Source organism: Morone saxatilis, unplaced genomic scaffold (assembly GCF_004916995.1).
Source record: "Morone saxatilis isolate NCDOM2014 unplaced genomic scaffold, NCSU_SB_2.0 Contig0, whole genome shotgun sequence".
NCBI lineage: Eukaryota > Metazoa > Chordata > Actinopteri > Moronidae > Morone > Morone saxatilis.
The window spans coordinates 9,187,927-9,209,404 of NW_023339650.1; the positions used below are offsets into that span (position 1 = coordinate 9,187,927).

At 39.6% G+C, this 21,478-nt stretch overlaps 1 protein-coding gene across 1 annotated transcript in view; it reads left to right on the top strand.

Moving 5' to 3' along the window:
- The first annotated feature begins 634 nt into the window (after positions 1-634).
- LOC118324365 (contactin-associated protein-like 2) overlaps positions 635-21,478 on the top strand; it is a 32,147-nt gene continuing 11,303 nt past the window's right edge. The window contains exons 1-5 of the mRNA XM_035656676.1: positions 635-704; positions 1,678-1,834; positions 3,838-3,965; positions 13,466-13,636; positions 18,700-18,918. Of these exons, the coding sequence (XP_035512569.1) occupies positions 635-704; positions 1,678-1,834; positions 3,838-3,965; positions 13,466-13,636; positions 18,700-18,918 (745 nt within the window). The remainder of the gene's footprint in view (positions 705-1,677; positions 1,835-3,837; positions 3,966-13,465; positions 13,637-18,699; positions 18,919-21,478) is intronic.

A 21,478-nucleotide genomic window follows, 5' to 3' on the forward strand; every position in this document is an offset into this window, starting at 1 on the left:
GGTTTTCACTCACTGTTTGCATACTTCATGTTCTTGTTTGGCTCAGACACAGTACAAGGTGACTTTTGTGATCGGACCACACTTTTATGTGCCCACAGTGCAAGACAATTCACTATTTATTTATGCAATTTTGCATCTATAGAGCTTCTGCCAGCAGAAGGCACACGTGGGACCCTTAACATGCTCTTGTTATACCATCCTTGCAATAGAAATATAATTGTGAGTTTATAAATGTTCGATACTGGAACTTTTTATAGGGTATTGCTTTGATCATGTAGAAATAATTTTTTACTGACTTGTTTTACTCCATGTTTCCGCTTTAGTTATGCGCACCATAGAGGCAATATAACTGCACACACTTGCCATTTACTCAGAAAAGAGTCCGCAGATCAGCTTCAAGGACGATGACACGACTCTCACTAATTGGGTTGAGGGGCAGGATGGATGGCATTTCGGGAGGCTGAGGGCTTAGCCTGGTTGGTTGGGGACCTCACTGACCTATCGTGTGAAGGTCTTTAAGGCAAACTTATTTCTCACTTGTACAGAAGTGCAACAGCACACACACACATACATGTCCACACAAAGGGTGAGGATTGTGAAGTCTCTTGAGGAAGCAGTGTTAATCCTATTGACAATGGCTTGTCTGAACAGTGGCCTGAAGAGAGATGAGGCTAATTCCCTTTATGAGGACAATAAACCTGCAGGTCACCAAGGCCAAACACACACACAGAATACATATAAACACACACAGACACATCCGTAGCTTCCTTCAGTTCAGAAAATCAAAAGTGTAATAATACAGTATATCACACCTCTCAATGCAATTGTGATGCATCAAAAGTCTGCTTCAGTCCCCTCCTGTAAGAAATATGGCTCCGGAGATTTCATTGTCTCTGATGGAATTTGACAAAGCGATATTGACAATGCAGCTTATTTTTGCGGAATAAAGAGGGAAACGTAATATTGTTTCATTCTCTCTAGCTGTTATTGTGATGTATTTCCAGGCACCAAAATATTTACACCTATCTCTCTGCCTAGTTACTGTCTCTTGCCAGAATACGTTATATCTAAGGCAAAGAAAACAATATTACATTTCTTATTGAAAAGTGGCGATCCTTCACCTTTTAGCCACTCGTTAAAGCACACACACAAAAACACGCACATTGTCGGGCACACATGCACTCTGTTGTGCACATCTGTTGTTGGGCTCAGAAGTACCTATATTATTTTATACATTGAGATTCGAATATGTGTTTTATAAATCTCTAAAATCACAGGTGTGATCTGTGACTAAGTGTGCCTGCCAGTCTCAAAGGCATTTACCATCCAGCTGCGTAAAACATGTTGAGCAAATGAATTACATTCACCATGCAGCTGCTTGCTGTCAATATAAATCACATTAATGTGAAAAGCCTCAAACAGTTAATGATTTGACTATTAATCACTTGTAATTGGAAGGAGTTTGGACATTTAAGTAACACAACTTAATTGCGTTTAGAAAAGTTTGTGTTTTTGTCTCTGCTGTACTTTTCTAAAGCCACACATTACAGTATTTGGTAGTACATTGTAGTATTCTAGTTTTCTACAAGAAACCATGAGGGAGATGACTGTTCTTTTTCTTGAAGGAAGCTAACACGTTGTTTTTTGTTTTTGTGTATGTCTCTCTTTGCTCTCCAGATGGGACCCCGTACACATGGTGGGTGGGTCGGGGCAGTGAGAAGCACTTCTACTGGGGGGGCTCAGGGCCTGGCATCCAGAAATGTGCCTGCGGCATTGACAGGAACTGCACTGACCCCAAGTATGACTGCAACTGTGACGCTGACCACAAACAATGGTAAGTCAGACCATCACGTCTAAGTTGCTTGGGCACAAGCAACTTGTATTGATTACCATTCCTACCCCCTACCATCCGGTCAGCATATGTTTATTTATATCATTCCGCTTAATGTTCCTATGGGTATCCGGCTGTATCCATCCTACAGTACTACAGTTTTGCAGATTTGCCCTATCACTAATGCAGCAGGACTTTTGGGTTATCACAGTTTCTATGGCACATATACTGTATAAAAACTAAGCTAATAAAGATACATTTTCCCTAAGAATTGCTACTTTATAAACACTAAATAGCAATCGACTGCAATACATTAACAGTGGTACTTCTTTACTTCGACATGGATCATAAACTTGAGACTTTTTATATATATTTTTTCTTCTTTGGGCTTTTATTGCCTTTAATCAATACTGATTTCTGGAGAGTGACATGAAAGGGGGGAGGGGCGGGGGATGACACGCAGCAAGGGGCCACAGGTAAAGTGGAAAAAAAAGTGAAATATGTCATACCCAAATTTTGATGGGACAATTTCGCTGTGCTGATACTAAAATTGTCCCTACACTAATGCTAATTAGAATTAATCTGTCAGCTCAGAGCCTCTGTTAGCTGGACAGTCTGATGAGGTGTCTAACTTCAAAGGCTGAAGTGACTGAATGATGAATGCCACCATCAATGATGCGTTTATTTAAGAGGGATGTTTGCTTCCAGAACCAACAGTTTGTGTTTCAAGGCTCTTTTAGCCAGCTGATGGATCTTCTCATTAAACCAATTGCATCGCTGTCTGTGGGTGTGTGCATGTGCGTACATACTGTATGTTAGTAAGATGAAGAGATTTCATTTGCTTTCAAGTCTCCCTCCACCCCATCTCTAAAACTGATGAGATTACAAATAAGTCTTACTCTGTCTCGTTCTCTCCATTAATATTGTATGCATTAATGTCTCATTGTTTGGCTGAGTGACTTTTTGAAATATTACCCATATAACTCTATTTCCACTCATTACCCATATTTTTGGCAGCACATAGAAACACACATGCATGCACAAAGGCATAAATTAGAGCTTACTGTTTTATTTCCTAACTGCAATGAATGGCAAACAATTAAAATCAAATGGTTCTGCAAATAATTTCGAAAATGTCGTACACAAACTTTGCGGTATTGTCATTGGACTAGTTAACATGTGATAGCAAGATAAAGTAATTAAAATAATTATTTAATTAATATTTTTTGTATGTATAATTTTATTGCTTGATTCACTCTTCACTTCTCCTCCATAGATTGATTTAAATATTGCTCCATCCATGCAGCAATCTTCTGTAACAATTAATACATTTACATGTCACTGTTGTATTTATTTTATAAGTTAATAAGTTTATAAGTTTTTTCAATATGAGTAGTGAGCTGTGTTTTTACCTCTTACTTCTATTGTTATTATATTATATTTTAATATTATATATATTTATTTTCACATATTTAAAAATTTGTCACAATAACTTTTATTTTTTTATTATTAAAAGGGGGAAAGAAAAAGTAAGCTATATTAAATGGACATACATACATACATATTATAAAAAGTAATGATATAAAAGAAAAAGATTAAGAGACAAAAAGTAGTGTAGACCCACATGCCAATTGATTATGTTCGGCAATTATGTAGATAACCACCTTCATATTTCAAAACATATATTACAAGGACACACATATGCACAAAGATACATATATAGACATTTGTAGTACTACTTATGTATACATATACTCACACAGACCTATAAACGTGTATACTCATGAAAACCAAAACACTATATAGTTATACTGGCACTGCACCTAACACCATATATGAAACATCCCTGAATAAGCCAGCTAAATTCACCCAGGAAAGCAATATTGGTATAGTTATGAATAGTGTAACCATAAAATGACAAATATTCAAAATAGAAGAAAGCTACAGAAAACAGCGTTTAACTTACCTTACCTCTGACTGCATGTTTCTTGCAACTCATCTTCCAGGAAAGAAGATTCTGGTCTCTTGATATATAAAGAACACCTGCCAGTCAGCCAGGTTGCCGTGGGTGACACCAACAGACCAGGCTCTGAGGCCAAGCTCACTGTTGGACCACTCCGTTGCCAAGGAGATAGTAAGTGTTTCGTCATTGCATACATGTGTACTGTGTAGTTGTAGATGTTGATGTAACATTCTGCAGCAGTCTTTGGTATTTAGAGTGATGGGCAGCTTGACAAATATGTAACCATGTTGGAAATGGCTTGAACCAAAAGGCTTGATTGTGAAGATGAATATCGAGCTGAAAGAGCAGGATTCCCAGGGTATATTTGTTGCTACAAAGTGTTGGAAATGTAATTAATGGGTGATTGAAAAAGGGACATACAAAAAGTAACAATAGCTGAGAATTCAGTTTGGTTGAATAAATGCTTCAGCTGTGCTGATAATAGTGACAGTTACAAAACAGTAAATCATAACAAATGAATGAAAGAGAATAATGAGTCTATGTAAGATCTAGCACTGAAACCCCATTTGTAGGTAGTGTTGATCTGATTTAGTTAGCTTTAATCCGGCTGTTAATTACTGGAAGTCTGCTCGGGGAGCGTGCACGTCAGGTTTTGGTACATCCGGTACGCTGTGGCTCTACCCGCTGTGTCACCACCATAATGTGGTTTATATACAGCGTTTCGCTCAGCTTACACGACATGTAAGCATTGGCAAACCACAATTAAACACACCCAAATAATATATTTTGTTTTATTTATTTTCTTTCGTACAGTCAGTGAGGCATTGGCAATATTTAAAATGTTTGAGGAGTTTATTCTATAACCACAGAGAGAAAAAAGTACTTTGGTCTTAATTATCTTCTCTCTCCTCATGTGGAAGGAAAGTTGGCCTCTTTCTTCATCCCTAATCCTAGTGGAAATTAAACATTATTAATATGTCTTAGACTGTACAATACATTCAGACGTTGTTAGCCAACTTTTGGAAAGTAACAAACCTCTTTTGACAATTAGAATTTGCTGCTGATGGTTTGAATGGGGTCTTAATTAAAAACTATCGTGAGAGAGAACAAGAGAAAACACTTCATGCATAGCGGAGTACAATTTGGCACATTGTTATTTCGGAGTTGCACTTGAGTGTGAAAATAACACATTGCTCATGCTCACATTGTTCAATCAATCAGAGAAACAGTTGTTTTATCTTGACTGTCTTTCTACTCTGGAAAATTACTGTGTATGTGTGGGTGTTTATGTACTTCTGCGTATGTGTGTTTTTGTGTTTGTAGGCATGTGCATTTGTGCCCATGTATGAGTGTGTTGCCAGATAAAGGTATCTGAACTCTATTCAGAGACTTTCCCTCTAAACAGTCTCTCGTCCTTTTATTATCTTCTATCTTGTCCTTGTAGTTTGTGCTGTTTCTCAGGTCAACATCAGATATCAGATACTGCAGGAACACACACACAGACACACAGGGAGGCAGTCTAATCCTTGCTGTTTCTCTTCCTGTCTATTCTTCTAATCAGTGTTGGCACACTGTTCTCTGCGGGACTTTGGGTCAACTGGAAGACACACACAGATTCTGCCGCTCTATCATATTGACCACCTTTCTTTCCTCATAACTCATGACCCAGTACTGTTTCACTTTGCTTCACTTTGTCCTGGACCGACCTGCGGCGTGTCAATACGCCAGTGTGTACTGTGTTTCTGTCAGGTCGGCATGGATTAATTGCATCACATTTGTGATGCATCTGTTATACTTGGCTAAATGAAACATTTCTCATTCTGAATCTGAGTGGGCTTTCGTACAAACTCATGAAAGTCAAATGGATGATGGAAACCTTACCCCAATGATGTAAAGCTACACAGCCATAAGGAGTAGACCTTTTTTACAGCAGCCATTTTGACATGAAATAGAAGGGTAAACAAAGGTGTTACGAATGATACTAATTAAGGCTCCACTCCATGTAGCAAAGCCTTTGCAGTGAGCCAACATGCACAATAGCAGCACCATGACTCTGTTTAATCTGAATGGAATTGGACCTTAATTAGTATCATTGGTAACAGCTTTACTTTTTCATGTCAGAACGGCTGCTATAAAAACGGTCTAGAGCTCCCATTACTAAGGGATATTCAGTAGCTGTAGGCCTGGAAAAATATACATCAACATGTGATGCACACCAAAACACCCACAACCACTGTTTCTGTGTGAGCCTGCATACCAGTGGTGTCAGCGAGGTAACTTGAAGATAGCACAGACTGACGCTAATGCGCCACTGTCCTACTTCACCACGCAACTGGTTCAATTCTCCAGAATCCTCCCCCAGATCAGCACATTGTGGTTACTGTACCTTGATTACTTCTTCTGTCTGTATGGTGTGTCTGGTGTATGCTTTTGGCATCAATTGACGAGGAAGCCAAGAAGCTGGTTTTCTAGCTTAATATGCTTTACTACTACACTAAAAGTACAGTACAGTTTTTGTTAGTCTGGAACAAGTACCACAAACTACAAGTGTGAAAGCAACCTCAGTGATTCTCAATTCCCAAATGCATTACCCATTGAGAGATTTTCGGAACAGAACTGTGAATTCTTCAATCAAATGGTTTTGTCTTTTGAGATTGCCTCTGCCTCCCTCATCCTCTCCCTTTATTTTTTCTCTTAAGAAATCTCCTAAGACGAAATAGATTAAAACAGCATAGAGCGGAAGTAATGTCGGCATCTGCTGTGTGATGTAACAAAATACCAGAGAGGTTTCATAGAAAGTAATATCCTGTGGAGAGGAAAAGCAAACATGGATTTAATCTTTAGTGCAAGGCAGCATGATCATTACGATAATAATGCTTCATATATTATCTATTGACTGCTCATTTTTCATAGTAAAATTAATAATAGAGTGGAGCTATGCAATCTCAGTGGACTGTGAGTGCAGATTTGTGTGTTCTGCCTGTTTTACAAAGACACAGTGTTGTATTTAAAACTACACAGAAATATAGCTAAGAATACCACAGATATGGTTTACACATCTCTCATGCACAGAAGTTTTCCCTCTAATTTTCATCTATCTATCAGCCGGTCCGTCCATTCATCCGGGAGACAGGAAGTGGCCTGGTTCTGTCGAGGGTGCAGAACATGACAGAACACCTGCCCTCACTCCTCACTGGTGTCACACTCATTATGGTCCCTTCATCAACAATCTGGTGCCATTCTCACTAATGTCTCTTCATCACAGAGCTGCCAACATATAAACAAACCATGATTTAATGACCCATGACATCACATCTGTTTGTGTGTGCGGGTCTATCATGTAGCAGTATGGCAGACACAATTACTAAAGATGGATCCTTCTGTCACTTGGAAGGAGCCATATTCTCTTTGTCCTACTCTATTATCCACTGTGTGTGTCTGAGTGTGTGTGAGAGACAAAGAGAGAGTCGTCGTCTTCTATATTGAGTGACCAAATTAACAAACTAACTTTAAAATGAAGATGACTTTGAGGTATGTTTGCAATAGTGCTGGCCAAGGCACTGGAACATGGAGCATACATTATATATTGGCCCATTAAGGCATATTAAACATATATTAAAAATTTCACACGTGAATAGGTACACCGTGTATGATTGATGCTTCTCATACTGTGCATGGAGCTCTGTCTCAGTAAGAGCAATGATGATTGGCTGCCATATAATGGGTTTTCATAGGCAAATGACTAATGTATTGGGCAGTCAGGGAAAGTTTTAGTACAAGGTACTTATGTGTCTGGGTGTATGTGCATGTGCACTCTTCTGTGTGTGTGTTTCTGTCTGTCTTTCTGTGATGGGCACAAGAGCAAGTAAGAGTGTAACTTTCTCTCCGTGTGTGTGGGGGTGTGTGTGTGAGAGAGAGAGAGAGAGAGAGTGTGCGCGTGCTCCAGCATTAATGAAGCCCATTTCCATGGCTAGTTTAATGGCAGCCTATACAGTCACAGGCAGACAGAGAGGAATTAGTCCCATTTATTGATGTTAAAAGGGTTTGGACATTTTAATAGATGGGAATGAAAATAAATGACAGCAAATGAAGCAAAGCAGCACATATTCTATTATTATAAGGTAATGCACCTGCTATGAGACATGCTTGGCCTCATGACTGACCACAAATGAAAGCTTTTAGGGGTCACCTGTGATAGTTCAAAATTAATTAATTGCTTTGTACCCATTTGTCACTGCTCATATGCCCACATATAGTGTCTAACAAGACACTGAGGGTCTGGTGTGCATTACATAGAGCTCATTACTTTAGGTTTCTAAAGTAATAATGAATTCTGTGAACTTATATTATGTTGAGAATTTTAGGCGTAAATACATAAAGAAATACAAAAATGTGGGTAAAAGTCAGATTTTTAAAATACCATTTGCTCCATAAGTACTTTGTAGTTTAACTAGTTCTTGTAGGTTTTTTAAACTAATTGTCGTGCCCTGGTAGCTCACATGGTAGAGCTGCTGCCCCATTTACCAAGGCTGAGTCCTTGCTGCGATGGGCATGGGTTTGACTCTGACCTGTAGCCCTTTGCTGCATGTTATCGCCTCTCTCTCCTCCCGTTTCTATCACTCTACAGATGTCACTATCCATTACAGACAATAAAAGTTCCCAAAAAATTATTTCTCTCCTTTGATAGGCCTTTATTTCCTTTAAGCTCCCCATGTTTATAATTATATCTCTGAAGGCTTAGTGCTAAAAATGACAAGCAACTTAATGTAAGATTATTAAAGGTTTTGCAGGTCTCAAATAACGGACACAAATTACCTGTAGGTTCAAATGCTATATTTACTGTGAATACACAGTACCTAGATCATAAAATTACACTCCACAGATGGCTCAATTATAGGTCTCATTGGAAATTTGAAATGGAGCGAGGAAGAAATATACGCATATTGCAGCACAGTTCCAGACATTTCAGATCTATATATGTAGGTTCAAGTGTTATGTTTTGAACAGTGATATCTGAGCCATGCCCTTAGGGGCACTTTTCAGATGCATCACCTTGCAAGATAGGTGCTGCTGCCTCTTTTGTTAGATGACACTACTGTTAGTACTTTGATGAAAAAGTGTCTCAATAGCTTTGCACCTGAAGTAGATAGCAGAATAAGTTGCAAGTGGAAAAGTTAAATGAGATGTGTTTGCTCCACCAAACTGAGTAATAAGGGCTCCAGCAGACCTGAGATCCTAAATGTCACAATCTACAGTGATATTACACTTCACCTTGTGAGTACATGCAGGATGTGTGAGAATGAAGTTATTAATATGAGCTATTGTGGCGGTAAATGTGGTCTATTCTGCCTGCAGCCAACAGTGTATATGAATTTGTATTTTTAATGTGCATGCACATGTATTTCATATGTGTGCTTGCGTGTTCCAGAAAATGTCCTTGCTAATGACCTGAGACAGTGCAGTCAGTCATCCTTACCATCTGCTGTTACTGGCACATAACCCATCTGGTCAAGCATAGACAGATGAATCATCTAGTTGGCTTCCAGACCCAAACTTCACCTCGAACTACATCTCACATCATGTCAGCAGCTACAGTTCAGTGGGCTTGAGTTTGTTTGTTTTTTACATCCGTCCCTGTGGCCTAATCCAGAGGTCAGCAGCTGTTTTTGGTGTTTTATGCGACAACACTTTTCAGTCTAATGAGTTGATGGGTCCATGTGATGCTTTGTAAAGAAACATCAATCTGTAAAGAGCATCTACTCCTGAAGTGCAAACAATTCTTCTTTATTGACCCTGCAAGGGCGTTACACTTGGGTTGTCTGGTTGAAGCATGGCTCTTTTGGGATTGGTTCACTTCTGATATTTACCATGTTCATTATGTTAGTTTTGCATTTTGGCACGCTAACATGATGGTACCAAATTGCATTCCTATCCAACCAGTAGTTGCTGAGACATTTTACTAAAAGGCACAAATGTCAACACCATGTTGGTGCTAGAGGAAGTCAGGGGATCACCAAAGTCAGATGGATAATCTAGGCAGCATGAATGTCTGTACCAAATATTACACTGTTATTCACTATCATGGCTAAATGTCTAAAACATTTGGTTTCATTCCAACTTTGGATTAATGTAAAACTGTAGCTGTACATCAGACTTCCACTTTCAGAGGACTGAGCTTCAGTAATAAATTCAATTCTTTCCTCCTTTAAAACTGGTATATTCTCCATAATCTCTACTGTCACTGCACCGAAAACCCAGAAGATAAAAACTATAAAGCCTGATGTTGACACAATGTGAATTGTTGTATTGTGTATGGATTCTGTATTATTACATGCTGCAAACTGATGACGGTCCTTCCACAGAGTGCTGGTTTGCACTATACTCTAGGACAAATAGATATTTGATTTAAACTTTGGAAGAAGAAAGAAAATAAATTTCAATAAACCGTTATCCTGTTTCTCAAGTAAATTAAGTTTCTAACAATCGGGTAGCTCAGCAACAGAGGCCACAGACATCCTGAAAGTAGGTCTGAGACACTCTTTGCTAAACAGTATTATCCACAGTAGTGCACCACACAATGACACCAAGGGCATCCAGGAAAAAAAGTGACAACAGGATTAGAATGTCTACATCAACGTGTCACCTTGAGAGCCATTAGGCAGAGAGAAACTTGGCTTGTCAAGTGTCATGAACCTGTTCACAGTCTGTGCCAAACAAGGGAGACCACACATATAATTAAAGTGTTTAAAGCAAAATAAATGTAATTAACCAATGTTCATACTAGACAAAGTAATACAGATTTATGTACATCAGTGTTATCAGTAGTGTAGTGAGTGCTGGATCTGCTGGCTGGAAGGAGAGAGAGTCGACAAACTGATCAACCTCTTATAGAGCCTAGTAATCACGGAGGGAACAGGTGTAGCCCATCTAATAGCCACACCCCTGCCACTCAAGAGCAAAAGGAAAAAGACATAGACCAACAGAGGGGGAAGGGGTCATCACATCAAGAAAAACAAGATTCTATTTGAATGTTGTCTTTGAGGCACCCATAGGAACTACATCAGTGGTTAGTGAAACATTGACGCAGTTCCTCAAAAGTGTATCTTTTCTTCTTATGAATGCATAAGGGGAAACTGGCCAGAGGAGGTTATAGTAACACATGAATGAACTGTCTGAACTGTCTGTGGAAGGTTTTCATATCAAACTCATTTTATAGACCTTGGGTGAATAAATTAGTGGCATAGACTTAATTTGGCTTGCCTTAAAGGATGTTATCAAGCATTATCATTAACAGTTTAATATCTGTGGTCAAGTCAAAATAGACATTTGTTTACTGGATCCGTTTTTGAAACATTTGTTTGATAAACATTTCAATATGGGAGTGATAAATGTGCTACAGTCTGGCCAACCAGTTGCATCTGTGGATCTGGTACATCCTGGCATCTGGCATCCATGTTTATTCCTCCAACACTGTTTTCTCTCCAACACTCAGTTTGTTCCAAACCCCTCATTTTTTGTTCTCCTTTGGTTCTCACACCATGGATCTCTTTTGAGTTCTTTCTCTTTAACCACCCACTTCCCTCTTCTCCCCTAGTTCTCTCTCCCTCCTTCTGAAGCTTAACTCGCCTCCCGGCTGTGTTTCTATGTCTTTGTGCCCTTCTTGCTTCTATGTCTTTGTCAGCCTTCTTTTTACTCTCTTGCTCAAAGCTCCAAAAGTGTCACTTGTTGTATACAAATAGATAGCACAGCACATTTCTTCATGATATTTGTGTATTTGTAATGTTATTACATATTTGTGCTTGGAGGAATTTTGTTTATGTAAAATGATAAATTATTTGTATGTGTATCAATATGCTTTTATATGGATTTCTTTTGATATCCCATCATTATTGTACCTTTAAGCCCCTGCACATGCGGCAATCATCAAAACAGTTCCTTTGTAGATAGACAGTGATTGTACATTTTTGTGTCACCAACGATGTGGCCCTGGTCTTCCTTTTTGCTATGACGGAACATCATAGTAAACAGATAATTATTTGTTTCTGTGGCCTGTGCAGGCTTCCTCCTGTTTAGTCCTCAATTAACCCTGTTCAATAATTGGCTGTGCCTCCCATAGAGAAATGAACAGTATTTCAACTTCAAACACACTAATCACAAAGGCAGCATCAGTAGGTGGTCGTGTGTGTGTGTGTGTGGTGTGTGTGCTCTTGGCCGCTATCTGCCCTTGCCCCTGGTGACAGGATGTGAGGCAAGGAGGAGAAGGGAGGAGCTCAGCCCTGTCATTGGGGAGCGCTTATCGCACTGAACCAGGAGACACACTCACGCACAGAGAGATGCATGGACACGGGTGCATACCTACACTTACAGGCATGCACTCTCACACACACACGACACATGTGAATGAATTTGCATGTGTAAATGGGTTTAAATTCACACATGAAAGGTAGCAGAGTGGTGCTGAATTGATCAGTCAATTAACTGATTAGTTGCTGGGCAGAAAATTAATCAGGAACACATTTTTAAATGACACACATTCTCTGGAGCCAGCATCTTGATTTTAAGGAATTTGCTGCTTTTCTTTGTTTCCTGCCATAAATTGAATATCTTTGGATCTTTGGTCGGTCCAACAGAAAAGGCAATTTGAAGATGTATCATTGATAGTTACATTAATCATTAGTTGCAGTCCTAACACACACTGCGGGTACACACACGTTTGTCCTCTCTGCTCCATTCTTCCTGTTCACTTTTCCTCCAGGGTTATGGTGGAGGGTCTGAGGCCAATCCTCTGAGGCATCAAGGAGATCTCACACAGCTGATACCACATTACCCTTCACTCTTCACTCCTCTTCCTCCTGCCCTCCAGTTGCCCCCCAGCTCCTCCTCCTCCCCTGTCATCTGGCCTCTGCTTGACTTTACCCTCCTCTTTTCCATCACTTCTTCAATATTCTGTCGTCTTACTTCTGCCTGGCCTCTTTCCTCTTCTTCTGTCCTCTCTCCTCACCTGTCCTTTTCACGCTCTCCTCTCTTCTTCCTCCTTCTTTCCTCCCTGCTCCTTCATCTTCCTTGAGTGATAGGAGCAAGACAGAGACATGGCAAGGCGAGAGGAGAGGAGACAGCAGAGAAGTCACTGCATCAACCACAGTCTGATAATTCATCAGCAGCTGTTTAACGCGCTGCTACTTTGTCTTCATTAGCAGCCGCTGGTTTCGCTTCATAAAAGTCATTAGGAAAGTTGTTATCAAAAATCCCGCAACACTTTGTCCATGTACCCTTGTCCTCTTCTTAGGTCTTCATTTAGAAGAAAATAAATGGTCTCTGATATAATCAACTTTCTTTTGAATATTATTGAAGTTGCAGGAAATTACAGGCTACGTTAAAACCTCTGCACAGAAATACAGTATAGTAGATGAAATCATTTTTACTGAGGAGATATTAAATGAGCCACATTAAACAATGGACGTGAGATAGATAATAATGTTTTATCCAGAATAGATTGATAGCTCTGTGGAATGAAATGAAAAAGGATGCATAGCCATTTGAAATGAAACCATTTCTTCAATGAATTTATTCTGTAGCTTATCAGATCAGATTGGGTTATAGCGTTTGCCACATGCATTTGGGATGGGCTGTTTCAGAGTTTCAGACTCCGTTTTTTTTTTTTTTTTTCACAGATAACTACTGGAACGCTGCATCATTCACCACCCCATCGTCCTACCTACACTTTGCCACCTTCCAGGGTGAGACCAGTGCCGACATCTCCTTCTATTTCAAGACCAGCGCACCCTACGGCGTTTTTCTGGAAAACCTGGGCAACACTGACTTCATTCGCCTGGAGCTCAAATGTAAGATGCATCTGAGCATCTTTCTGTGTGTGCATGAGAGTCATTTCTCTCTATGTTTTTCTCTCTTATTCTCTCTCTCATTCTGACTCTTTATCCAGCCTAGTGTGACGTTTAATCCAGCAGTCAGTCTGATAGTGCTGGATTCAGCCTGTCACCACACACACACACAGACACACACAAACACACTCAGTATCACATAGACACACAGAATAATGCAGACACACACACCAGCAAGTCAATTGCCTTGCTGATTATGGTGCACTACTTTGTGTGATTGCAAGAGAGAGCAATCATTTATTTAAGGTAATTGGTGTGTGCAATAATTATGTCCATTATGAACCTCTGTTTAACCAAATCACCCATTTTCAGGGATGACAAAACACAAGCTCTCATACACACACACACACACACACACACACACACTGACAGTCTCTCTCTTTTTTTCTTAAAATAATTTTTGCATACAGCAGCATTTAAATCTCTTAGAAGTTCAGCCCCATAACCTTTTCCACCACAACACACAAATACACACTTAATATAGTAAAATTGTATTTCAGTGCTTTGTCAAACATAAGAAGGAAATGGAAGAGTAGGCAGCAGAAGACCTTCTCTAAGTCCTTTCTAAGACCTATGATTGACATGTGATGCAGCAGGTTTCTGTGATCTGGCATCTCAGATGAACATCCCAGCAGCCTTGGTGGAGCCGCTCTGATCGAGAATTTTAACATTCTGGGCTTAATTTTAATCGCGGAGCTGCATTGTGGATCCTGGCAAAGCATGGCTGTCGATAGAGGATTCAAAGAAATTTGAACATTTGGTGTCAAAGGCACTCACTTACCATTTCCTCCTAGTGTGCCTGGCCCACCATTTTGAGTCAAAATGCCAACCAGTGAACAGACACAAAGTCGGCAGATGACTGTTGAAGCCATCTAAAGCCATTACACTGACTGACATTATGTCAGCTGATTTGTGGCCTAAAAGTTCCATAAGGTTTTTGTTTTCTTTCCCAATTCTCTCTTACAGCTAAACTAGCATTTTCACAAAGTCAAATACACATGTATACATGCACAAAAAAACAATGTGCTGATCCTACACTGTACATGGAAGCACAGTGAAAAGTTTGTCAAAGGGGGTTAGTATTTGTCTTCCAAACATGCACACAAAAACACACACAAAGATACAGTAAGTATCTAGTCTGTCACGGCTGCACAGCAGGCCAGAGGAGATAGGGAGTGGGTGTGCGTGTGCGTGTGTGTGTGTGTGTGTGTGTGTGTTTGCGCGTGTCTGTGTGTGTGTGTGTGTGTGTGTCTCTCTCTTTCAAAATGCCCCCACATCGATTTCCTCTCTCCTCTCCCTTGCTATCATCTTGCATTTTGCCCCACAGCACACGTTAAGACACACAATCGCAAAACTACTTGCGTGCACACAGACACATGCTCACACACATAAACACACACATAATCTCTGCCCTCTCACTGGTGCAAAAACTGTATCTGCTGCAATCCCGTCAGGGCATGAAATGACTAGCATTAGGCCAGAGTAGCATAGCTGTGCTATTGCAGGAGCTCAAACCACATATACACCCACTTACAGATACACACATGTGACCTTGTACAAAGCACACATTACTATGACCTCAGCAGACTCAGGTGGACACTATTCCCCTTTGAATCTTAATAAGAAGAAGTAGGCAAAGAAGCATTTGAAACGCAGCATTTAAGACATTTTCAGAGCCATGTGAACTGGACTGGTAACAGGATAGAGGACAGATAAAAAGGTCCCTAAATACAGAAATGCCTTACTTCTGGGGTCCTCTGTAGCTCAGAGGAAAGAATGTCTGTGCCATGTTTTGAGCCCTTAAGGGGCTGCAACTTCAGCGTTAGTCTTGCCCAAAGGTTATAAATGTTTTCTGTCTGGGATCCAGCTGAGAAATGTACTTTAGAGACCTTGGCTTATAAAATTGTATTATTGCCCTCTTTATATGACGACCAGACAGACTCAAAGTTTACATCTGAAGTTTAGCGGTAGTCTATGCAGCTCTAGCTTCTCAAAGTTGTCAAATGTCTTTCTAATTTGTTAAAGTAATATCTAATATGTGTCTACTAAGGAGAAAAGCAACAAGCCACCAAAATTTTATCAGACTCAAAAAACTGTGAGAAGTTCGAGAATCTCACTATATCTGTTCTATGTACACACTAAGAAATACTCTTAAGATTCTTTGCATTGTGAGCATGCAATCTGTTTGGCTGATAAGCATTACAAAGTCTTTTTTATCACAAAGAGATGCTTAGCTTTTGAGAAGTCACTTTAAATCTTGTTTCAGCGTTAACAGCTGCAGGTTTGCTGTGGCACTCTGAGTTTGGCACGCACTTAAATAGAGTTTCCCTCCTTAAAGGGGCCAGACTGCTCCATCCGTCCCAGGAGTGAAAAACACCGAGCAAAACGGCTAACAGACGAACAACAAAGAATTAGCAAGTATAACAGGAAAGAGATCGAAGAGATAACACACTGCCAGCCATCTAAAAATGGATGAACAGCAAAATAAAACTTAACATTAGACAAACACACACCCACATATATGCACACCCACACAAGCAGCGATCATTTACACAAAGACACACACGATACACAACCTCTTTCACTATTTATCATTGTTTGGTTGTGCTGTGCTGACGCACAATTTAGAACTTGGCTTTTTCAGCTTCCATATTAAAAGATTAATAGAAAACCCAATACCGAACAAATAAAAAGTTCTGCTGGGTTTTCTCTGGGTTACATTCAAGTATATCACACACACACAAAATTACACTCACACACACATTAGCACTTATGACATCCATCACTGCTATGCAAATAGATGAGGCAAGCTCTGTGCTCTGAGGGCACTTTAGTTTTCATTCCTGCCTGTGGACTGATTATAAAAAAGAGAGTTGTAGGACATCCATCTTGCTTTGCAATCAAACACACACACACTCAAATGCCATTCAGCATTGCTATAGTAGCACTGCTATAGCTTTGCTTCTATTGGGGTATTCTGATATATGCTTGGCTTTCTTTCAGCATTTAAAATAACTGATGTCGCTCCACCCTGCCCTGCAGACCTGCTCTCTGCATACAGACATCATTAATTCAGTGTACTAAAGCCTGTCAGAGGGCTTATACTCTCTGCCTCGCTGTGTGTGCATGCATCTATTTGTCTGCATGCTGCTGTGTGTTGTGTTGTGTGCTGTGGGTAGTTGAATGTTTAAGCACTTTTTCAGATTTATCTTACAGGTTAATGCACACAGCACATCCAGACAGGCTTATTCTGGGATGATATCTGGTGTCTTTGCATTTCATCTAAGGGGAAATTATAATGTGAGCAAGAAAGGGGATCGAGAAAGAAGGTAAAGCAGGAAGGAGTGATGGGAGGGAGGGCAAAGTGACAGATAAGATTAATAAGGGATGGGTACAGATTGAATGCAAGAAAGCAAGCAGTAAATGAACAAATGAATGATGAAATGAAAGAATGAAGGAAGTAATACACAGGGAAGGGAGGTCAGAAAGAAACCAAGGAACTATATGTGTGTACTGTAGAAGATTTAGAAGAATGGAAGAATAGGTGGAGTGAAAAAAGATAATTAGATGAAAGCAATATTAAAAGGAAATAAAGGCCAGGCATATTGATTGCGTGTAAGGAAAGAAGAAAGGTAATTTCTCCATTGACCACAACATAAAATTAACCACTCTAATATCTGAGCCTAATGAAGTCATAATGAAGCTGTAACATATAGAGCTTTGAAGTGGTTGTTCATCACTTCTATGACTGCAGCACACTAGTGCCAATAACAACCATATGGCAGCACCCAAAATATATAGCTTTTATACAGCGGCCTCACAGTAGTACTCAGCATTAAGAAAAGAGTGAAATTGGTTTTTAATGTGACAATTGCAAATCGTCTTTCCAGCTGCAAAAATAATTCCCTCATTGTTTCCTCATTGTTGCTTCATTCCTTTCATAGGTCAGGATAAAAATATTTCTTTATGATTATGTAGTGGCAAGCATTCATTGAACAACTCTCATCCACACACAATGAATATGCTGTCAGAAACAATGACATAATAATAATAATGACACAAACCAATTCAACAGTGTCTTACAGTTGGAATATATGAGAGAAGTGGCACTAGGCTCTAAGATATATTCATATAAAGCTGTATATTATAGTATGTATTAGTTAGTAGTATTTCTTAAAAGATGTTTTAATATCTGGCTCTTGTGGAAGTTATTTACTTGATTGTATCAAGTTGAGATAGAGCTGGAAATAAGAACACACACATATTCTCTTTTTCTGTCATAACATACACACACAGTGTATAGATTGATCAATGTTTCCTCTAGAGAGGTTGAAAGCCATCAGACAGTGACCTCACCAATGCAGTAGCGAACATCTGGAATGGACAGGTGGTAGACTGAAATACACAAACAAAAAACACAAACACTGTAATTCAGAAATATCAATGAACATTTGACCTGTCATGGTCATAAAAGATATAACAGTGCCCCCTGTTGGTCTGTGGAAATATTAGGCTACTGAACTACGGAGTAGCAGTAAACCTAATGGCATTTCAACTTCCTTAATTCCCCATAACATATCCCAAACACACAAACTCACATCCTGACACATACACACACTCTCTTTGTCATTCATCTACAACTTTTCATCTCTCATTCTTTGGTTTTCTTCTCTCCAACAAAACAAGCAAAAAGTTCAAGAACAGCAAAAAAAAACACATGGAAACTGCTGCGTAACAACTTTATGCTGTGCAAAACCTACAGTTCCTGACATCTATCGACTGTCTGTGAGATTAGTCCTGTCCAAAGCTGTGAGCAGTCGTGTATTGCAAAGCTGAAATCTATACAAGCCAAATGAATGGCCTTGAAACAAATGAGCCTTTAGATTAGAAATTGAATGTGTATTTACCTGCAGAGTGGACTATGACAGAACAAGGAGTTATGGGTTTTAGAAAGTTGTGATGTTAGTTAAGATATCAGGTGAATTGATTCTTTATACTCCCTGCAGCTCCTAAAGTCGTCTCCTTCTCCTTTGACGTTGGAAACGGACCTGTGGAGTTAACGGTACATTCGGCTACACCCCTCAACGATGACCAGTGGCATCGTGTGATGGCTGAACGAAATGTCAAAGAGGCAGTCCTACAGTTGGATCAGACATACAGGACATCTCGGCTTGCTCCTGCACAGGGGCACACACGGCTAGAGCTGTTCAGCCAGCTCTACGTGGGTAAGACACACACACACACACACACACACACACACACACAATCCAAACAATTAACAACCCTAATGTGTAAGAAGGACTCACGTACACACATTTGATTGCAATTTGAACATTTAATATTCGCTTTGTGTAGGAGGGACTCTCACAGAGACAAACACACCGTAATTATAAACTCTTGTGTGTGGAAAGCCACTGCCTAAGTACACATCATTCATGTAATAGTAATTGGATTGAATTAAAAAACTATCTGTGCTGCCCTCAGATGCACACATCCATTTTGAGGACATGTGATTATTTCAGAAGTTAAAGAAGTAGCAGCCTTTGCTGAAAATCACTGGCTGCTTTCTTAAGAAGCTTCAGTTCAGCTTAGCCACAGCCACTGCTAATTAAGTTAATGTTAATCCAGCATATGCACGCACACACACACACACACAGCAAATTCACGTTTTAGGATATGCACACATGTGAAAACACAGGGAAACTCATAAATGTAAGTGATCAGAGTTTTAATAAAGTAAAACTGAGCCTCTGTGTTGGCTATGAGGACGTGTGACTTAAACTAACTTAATTCACTTATGCTGTAAAGGTCATTTCTTTGATACTTTAACTTTATATTTCTTTGGATTAAAAAAAATATCATTGCACAAAGAGGATACAAACACTCTGACTTTCCCTCTCCTATCAGACAGATCAAGCTCTTGTTATCACACCAATTATGCCCACATTTTCTTAAAGAGGTCTGGTTTGTTCCTCATGGATTCATCTTCCTCTCCACACAATATCTTTTAAGCTCATCAGGAGTTCAAATGGCAGAAGATCTGTCCAGTTTTCTTCCTTTGCTTTCACTTCTCTGTCTCTTTATACCCTTTGTGCTGAGCTGTCAATACACTATAAACCAAACTCTCGGGCTAAAATAGTTTTAGGGATTTGCGGATAGAAGGAAAAGTGCTGAGACGGATCAGAGTTCCTACTGTCTCATGGAAAAAGTTCTTTCCAAAGGAGATTGTTCCAAATTCCAATCAGGCATCCCGATGTGATAGCCTTACCCTCCCTGATCCCCGTTTATAATATAATTTCATCGTCTCATCACTTTTGCTGATTCGAATGCTGCTGAAACATCCTCACCTTATCATGTCCCAATTTGCCTCTCAGTGTATTTGTACTTTCATTTAGTGAAATGAAAAGGGCTGAGAAAGGTTTTGTCACTGTGCGACTCGCAGCTATAAACCTGAAACGTAATGGCTTCCAGATAGGCCTCGGCTGTCACCTCATTTGCATGTGTGTGTATTCTGGCTTTTTTATCGAAGGAAGAAAGAAAAAGGCTCAGGCCCGCTGTGTGTGACGAACAAAGGAGATAGTGTGAAGATAGAAAGCAAGAAAGCAAAGAAAGACTTGTATGTAACAACAGCCACAGAGGTGACAACACCTTCTCATATCTGATCTCTAATCCCTGCTTAATCCTTATTTCAGGATTCCCTTTGGGAAGTTTCAGTGGGACACACAGGAAGTTGCCCAGCCACTAAAGGGAAGTGGTTTAGATTTGGCCTGTGACATCCAAAAAGATAGAGATCCTTTTGTGTTTGATCGAGAGATTTGGAAAAGGGTGCGGGGAGCCCTGCAGGCATCAAGATTTTGTCTTAACCTGCCTGATTCTTCCTTGTAACTTCCTCCGCCACTTCACATGTTGTCTCTGAGGGATATTGATGTCGTGTTTGAAAGTAGTGAGATAGAAAAAAAACCAATGCAATCCAGAAGCATAAAAAGAATTTAAAAAATGATTTAAAAAAATATGTTTGATTTTACATGAACACACATTAACGGAAATACAACAGGGAGTTTTATTTTGCTCAGCATGTTCTCATATCTGTCCCTGTATCATCTCCTTCTCCCTTTCTCAATCAATATGCTCCTCATCAAGCATTTGATTGCTTTAGTGTTTACTGCACAGTGGCTCATTTGCTCTAATGGCCTTGAGAGTAAATGTTATACCATCAGCCTGCTGTCATTTACTTCACACTGTTAACTTTTAGCTCTGCGATTCACTTCATACATGCACATAACTATAAATCTTGCCACATTTTATTCATTTAATGCCACCATCTGTTCTTTTGATTTTCCTTTTGATTAATGTGCACAATCAAATTTTTTTTCTTTATGATTTTGCATGTTTTTCCTCAATTCTCTCATGGTTGGATTGCTTTTGTCTTTCTTTTCTACTTTCTTTTTTCTTTCCTTGCCTGTGTCTTCGTGGATCGACATCTTGCTTGTTGCTACTCACTGCATGTGTGCTCCACCTGTGGCAGGGAAACCAGCCTTGCTCACCTGCCAAGACAGTAGGTAACATTTAATAGTACAATGTACAATGAAATGTCTCTGTGACATTGATTCAGAGATAACAACATAACAGTCCAGTACACAAACACATGTATAAAGACAAAAACACAGATGTTTGTATTTTGTTTTTTGCAGCCCCACACTAGCAGTTGTGATTAAAGTTTAGCCAGGATTAATCTTCTGAAATGTAACTGCTCATGCTCTTGTGCTGCTACTTGTTCATACTATA